This window comes from Symphodus melops, assembly GCF_947650265.1.
Source record: "Symphodus melops genome assembly, contig: scaffold_439, whole genome shotgun sequence".
Taxonomy (NCBI): domain Eukaryota; kingdom Metazoa; phylum Chordata; class Actinopteri; order Labriformes; family Labridae; genus Symphodus; species Symphodus melops.
In genome coordinates, this window is record NW_027636568.1 from 1 (window position 1) to 5,000 (window position 5,000).

Below are 5,000 nucleotides of genomic sequence, written 5' to 3' on the forward strand. Positions count from 1 at the left end.
TACCTGTCTGACAACGAGCTCACCTCTATGCACCCTGACACCTTCTCAGGAACACCTGAGCTCACCTACCTGCACCTGGACGGGAACAGACTGGGACAGTTTCCTGCAGCAGGTGAGTGCTGACTCAGGTGTTAACATGGTGAGAGCCTGACAGATTCAACAGTTACACACAGGTAAAGGAAAGATATTAACCAATGAGAACTCTGAGAGAGGAAGGGAGAGAGAGAGAGAGAGAGAGGGAGGGAGGGAGGGAGGGAGGGAGAGAGAGATGGAGGGAGGGAGGGAGGGAGAGAGGGAGAGAGAGAGAGAGAGAGAGGGAGGGAGGAAGGAAGGAAGGGAGGGAGGGAGGAAGGAAGGGAGGGAGGGAGGAAGGAAGGCAGGGAGGAAGGAAGGAAGGGAGGAAGGAAGGAAGGGAGAGAGAGGGAGAGAGAGAGAGGGAGGGAGGAAGGGAGGGAGGGAGGAAGGAAGGCAGGGAGAGAGAGAGGGAGGGAGGGAGGAAGGGAGGGAGGGAGAGAGAGATGGAGGGAGGGAGGGAGAGATGGAGGGAGGGAGGGAGAGAGGGAGAGAGAGAGAGAGAGAGAGGGACGGAGGAAGGAAGGGAGGGAGAGAGAGAGGGAGGGAGGGAGGGAGGAAGGAAGGGAGGAAGGGAGAGAGAGGGAGAGAGAGGGAGGGAGAGAGGGTGGGAGGGAGGGAGGGAGAAAGGAAGGGAGGGAGAGAGAGAGGGAGGAAGGGAGAGAGGGAGGGAGGGAGGGAGGGAGAAAGGAAGGGAGGGAGGGAGGGAGGGAGGGAGAGAGGGAGGAAGGGAGAGAGGGAGGAAGGAAGGGAGGGAGGAAGGGAGGGAGAAAGGAAGGGAGGGAGGCAGGTGGGAGAGAGATACTCTGCTGTATACACAGTGATGAAAAACAAAATGGAGGTGTGATGGTCAGGTGATCAGGTCGTCTGTGTCCTACAGCTCTGAAGCTCTTACCTGCTCTGTTCGTGTTACACCTGGAGAGAAACATCATCTCTCACCTGGAGCCAGCTGGTCTGCTGTCGTCACTCACAGAACTTTACCTGACCAATAACACCATCACCTCCATGTCTGAGGGAGCTCTGGACTCAGCTCACCTGGCTGTGTTACACCTGGATTCAAATCAGCTGACAGAGGTCCCCACACTGACTGACGCTGCTCACCTGGAAGAGCTCAACCTGTCCTACAATAGAGTTCACCAGGTGGGACCAAATGTCTCCCAGAGTCTGAGGACTCTTCAGGGTTCGGGTTCCTTAACCCTGTGTATAATCCGCTCTGTGTGCAGGTCTCTGTGCTCGCTCTGGGTCCTGCTCTGAGGACTCTGACTCTGAGAGGAAACCTGCTGCAGGAGGTCCCTGACCTGAGCCCACTCTCTCACCTGGAGGAGGTAGACCTGCAGGAGAACCCTCTGACCTGTGACTGCTCCCTGCTACACCTGCGCAGGTGAGGACAGGGTTTACCTGAGTTTATATGTGGGACGTCAAGATGTCATGATTTAAACCTTGTTATGATTCTCGTCAACATCTGACACATTTACAACCTCTTTGATACCATAGCAACACAAACTCACACGTGGTACCTCTGTGTCTGTCCTCAGGTGGATGGAGAAGGTGAGCTCCAAGGGGAGTGCTACCTGTGCTAACCCTCCTGAGGTCAGAGGTCAGACTGTCAGGGAAGTGGATGTCTTCCAGTCATGTCCTAAAATTGTCTCTCCTCCAGACCAGTTGGAGATTTCATCCCCTGGACTTTTAAAAATAAAGAAACTGAGCAAGTCAAAGGAGCCTGCAGTCAAAACAAAGGACAAAACTAACCCGTTAAAACCAACTAAGAAGAAAAAGAAGCCTCAGAGGAAACCTACAGCAGCAAAAAAACAGGAAGAAGACTAAGTGACAGATGAGGAAGTCCATCTTTACTGAGCATAAAGTGAACCCACAGCCTCGACACGCAGGAAGTCCTGAAACCCTCAGCAGGTGTGAGGCGGTGATTTGTCTCCAAGGAATCTCTGAGTTTGTCTGAAACTTCTGATCATTAAAAACATAAATGAACATCATGTGTCTAGGAATTTTATTGCTGCCGTGGTAACAGAGGTTTATACTTTTATACACCTTTAAATCACTAAGTTTGTGTTTCAGCCTGAAAAACTGGATTAAAGTTGAAATGAAACAATGAGAATTAATTACCTTGTTTATATTTAAATCTGTTAGAATCTCACATTTTTATTGTACAGCTCATTTAAACCTGCTGACCAAAGTGCTGTACAAGCAAAACACAATAAAAAAATAATATAAAAATAAATTAAATATCATAAAGGTAAGCACAATAAAAACACAATAGATTAAATATCATAAAGGTAAACATACTTAAAAATGTCAAAACAAGAAGACAATCAATAGGAGCGTGAATACAAAGCTCAGCTCGTATTAAAGGGTAAAGAGATTTTAAGTTCTTGTTTTTACAGACTGTTTCATGATAAATATAAGTCCCTCTGCATGGCTACTTCCGGTCACAGAGTTTCTGAGAACCGGAAATCGTTTTTATGTCCTCTGTCTCACCCTCGGGTTTAAACATAATAATAAAAATAATGATAAATCTATGTTTAAATAAAACCGAACAAACGGTTACTATGGAAACGACCATAGACCGGAAATATCAACTAACCGTTTTACGTCAAACTTTGCCGTAGACAGATAGTGAACAATTCGAGCAGCACTTGAACGCATCCCCGCTGACGTCAGTCCCGTGCTAACAGCTAACTGCTAACAGAAGATGGCGGCAGCGATGGACGTGGACGCACCAAGCGGCACAAACAGCGGAGCCAGCAAGAAAAGGTTCGAGGTGAAGAAGGTAAAACATATTTTAATACACTTTCAGTACAAACGGCACGTGCACGGAAGGGCGGTCAGTGGGGCGAAGTTAACAGCCGCTAATAACTAGCTAACGTAGCTTAGCATTAGCCGTTAGCATAACACAGAGCATGAATGTGCACTTTCGTTTCAAACATCTCAAATAAAAACAATCTGACCCTCTAATAACGACGATATGAAGGAATTTATTACGAACAGAAACATTTAATTTACTTTTATCTTGAGCTAAATTAGCTTAGCTGTCTATGTTCAGATGAGAAATAGTCACCCGTCTCACCCTTATCCCGTCTTCAGTTCACATTAATTATAAATGTACACACTCACACACACTGAACAGTGTTTGAGCTTTTCTCTCGTGTGTGTCTCCTCAGTGGAACGCCGTGGCGTTGTGGGCGTGGGACATCGTGGTGGATAACTGTGCGATCTGCAGGAATCACATCATGGATCTCTGTGAGTCAAACTCGGAGCTCCGTCTAGTTTCTAAACGTGAGCCTCTCTCATCACCTGCTCTCATCACCTGCTCTGTCCTTCAGGTATCGAGTGTCAGGCTAACCAAGCGTCCGCCACCTCCGAGGAGTGTACCGTCGCCTGGGGTGTCTGCAACGTGAGTGTCCACACGCCGTCTCACATTTGTCTTGTCCTCTGGTCTTCCTGAGGGATTGGTTCTGAACTCAATTTTTTGTTGTGATGACGTTCTCTGTAGATTAACTGTTTGTATTTACTTTCCCAGCATGCCTTTCACTTCCACTGTATCTCTCGCTGGCTGAAGACTCGACAGGTGTGTCCGCTGGATAACAGGGAGTGGGAGTTTCAGAAGTATGTCCCCCCTCACACACACTGTTTAAATGAACCCCTGTACTCAGCTCATCCTCTCTCTCTCTCTTTTCAGGTACGGTCATTAGTTCAGTTAGAGTTCATCTTTCTCTTGTTCTTCGAGACGCACACCTTCTCTCCTCCTGGTCCTGTTTGTTTCTTTTCAGCTTGTTTTTTCTCATTTATTCTAAGTACACAAATAAACATCACTGTTGACACAAAGCTGGAGGTCAGAATTGCCTTATTTCTTTAAGATCCATCACCGTCGCTTATATGAATCCTCACTCAGTTACCATGGTAACGTTCAGGCTGGCCTTTAGCTGCTCATGGAGGGAGAGCGTGACAGATAGGTAAACAGGTGTATGTGGTAGAGTTTTAATCCTGGATTATGTGAATTCTTTGGATGCTAAATAGCGACCCCTGGTGGACAAAGTCGTCACTATAATATAATTGCCCTCCTGGATTGTTCATAGCACACAGGTGTGCCTGCAGCCACTTTATAAAGCTGTACCTCTCACACATCACCTGCCAGGTGTTCCTGAGCGAACCTGCTATCATCTTTTCAACTTGGGACTCATGGACGCTCAGTTCGACCTGGATTAATAAACTGAGTGTGTGGTAGTTTAAATCCTCTGGATTACTGACAGATGTCTCATTTTGCCCAGGTGTCCTTAAATTTCACCTTTTCAGTTCTGTTCACTTTGATTGGACTTTCATGAACCTGCAGTCACCTCAGTGTTGCTCGGTTACCAAAGTTACGCCACGTTCATGTGAACACAATGAGTTTCCATGTTGTAAAATTCAAACAGTCCCGTTTAAAAGGAAGGTGCCCGACTTCCTGTCATCATGAGGGGAAGATTTAAGTTACAGCTCACTGATCTTTGAAGCATCAACGCTGTTTTGCGTTTCGGACTTTAAATCCTGCGGACACACTGAAGTCAGAAAAATGAAAAACTCAAACTTGGACCCCCGAGCAGCACCTGAACGCAGCGTGCCTGACATCAGCAGCAGCTGTACAAACTGAAGTCGGAAGTCCCGCCCCTTCCTCAGTTTGATTGGTCAGTAAGGGGGAAGTGACAAGTTAAGTCTTTGACCATTAAAGTGACCCTCCACACCAGACGTGTTCCTTTTGACCAATCACAATCCAGAGATACTTGAGCCTCCGTTTTAAAGAACTGAAGAAAAAGAGACGTCTGAGTTAGCTTTCTCACAAACAGCTTTATTAATCGAGAATCATTATTTTCAAACTTCATGATCACAGGTTGTTTTTATACACCGATAAACACAAATCCTCTCCCCTAACAAAACGTACC

General features: G+C 46.8%; 3 protein-coding genes across 3 annotated transcripts in view; 2 read left to right on the plus strand and 1 right to left on the minus strand.

The window, feature by feature from the left end:
* Nucleotides 1-6: 6 nt before the first annotated feature.
* On the plus strand, nt 7-1,975 carry LOC306819356 (uncharacterized protein). Its single transcript, XM_079373140.1, has 4 exons — nt 7-112; nt 953-1,212; nt 1,296-1,453; nt 1,608-1,975. The coding sequence occupies exons 1-4, from the start codon at nt 28-30 to the stop codon at nt 1,894-1,896; spliced, it is 792 nt and encodes a 263-aa protein (XP_079229266.1). The 5' UTR covers nt 7-27; the 3' UTR covers nt 1,897-1,975.
* Nucleotides 1,976-2,691: 716 nt separating this feature from the next.
* rbx1 (ring-box 1, E3 ubiquitin protein ligase) lies at nt 2,692-3,909 on the plus strand. Its single transcript, XM_079373139.1, has 5 exons — nt 2,692-2,854; nt 3,246-3,324; nt 3,408-3,478; nt 3,605-3,690; nt 3,764-3,909. Exons 1-5 carry the CDS (start codon nt 2,777-2,779, stop codon nt 3,774-3,776), a joined length of 327 nt encoding a protein of 108 aa, XP_079229265.1. The 5' UTR covers nt 2,692-2,776; the 3' UTR covers nt 3,777-3,909.
* Nucleotides 3,910-4,885: 976 nt separating this feature from the next.
* The window catches only part of st13 (ST13 Hsp70 interacting protein), a 4,836-nt gene continuing 4,721 nt past the window's right edge, over nt 4,886-5,000 (minus strand). Inside the window, exon 13 of the mRNA XM_079373138.1 lies at nt 4,886-5,000. This exon is cut by the window's right edge and continues 496 nt beyond it. The gene's annotated coding sequence lies outside the window, so the exon portion shown is untranslated.

Coding starts and splice junctions, on each gene's coding strand:
- LOC306819356 (XM_079373140.1), top strand. CDS start 28: ATGCACCCTGACACCTTCTCAGGAACACCTGAGCTCACCTACCTGCAC. Junction 113..952: donor GGGACAGTTTCCTGCAGCAG/GTGAGTGCTGAC, acceptor TGTGTCCTACAG/CTCTGAAGCTCTTACCTGCT. Junction 1,213..1,295: donor CCTACAATAGAGTTCACCAG/GTGGGACCAAAT, acceptor CTCTGTGTGCAG/GTCTCTGTGCTCGCTCTGGG.
- rbx1 (XM_079373139.1), top strand. CDS start 2,777: ATGGCGGCAGCGATGGACGTGGACGCACCAAGCGGCACAAACAGCGGA. Junction 2,855..3,245: donor AAAGGTTCGAGGTGAAGAAG/GTAAAACATATT, acceptor GTGTCTCCTCAG/TGGAACGCCGTGGCGTTGTG. Junction 3,325..3,407: donor GAATCACATCATGGATCTCT/GTGAGTCAAACT, acceptor TCTGTCCTTCAG/GTATCGAGTGTCAGGCTAAC.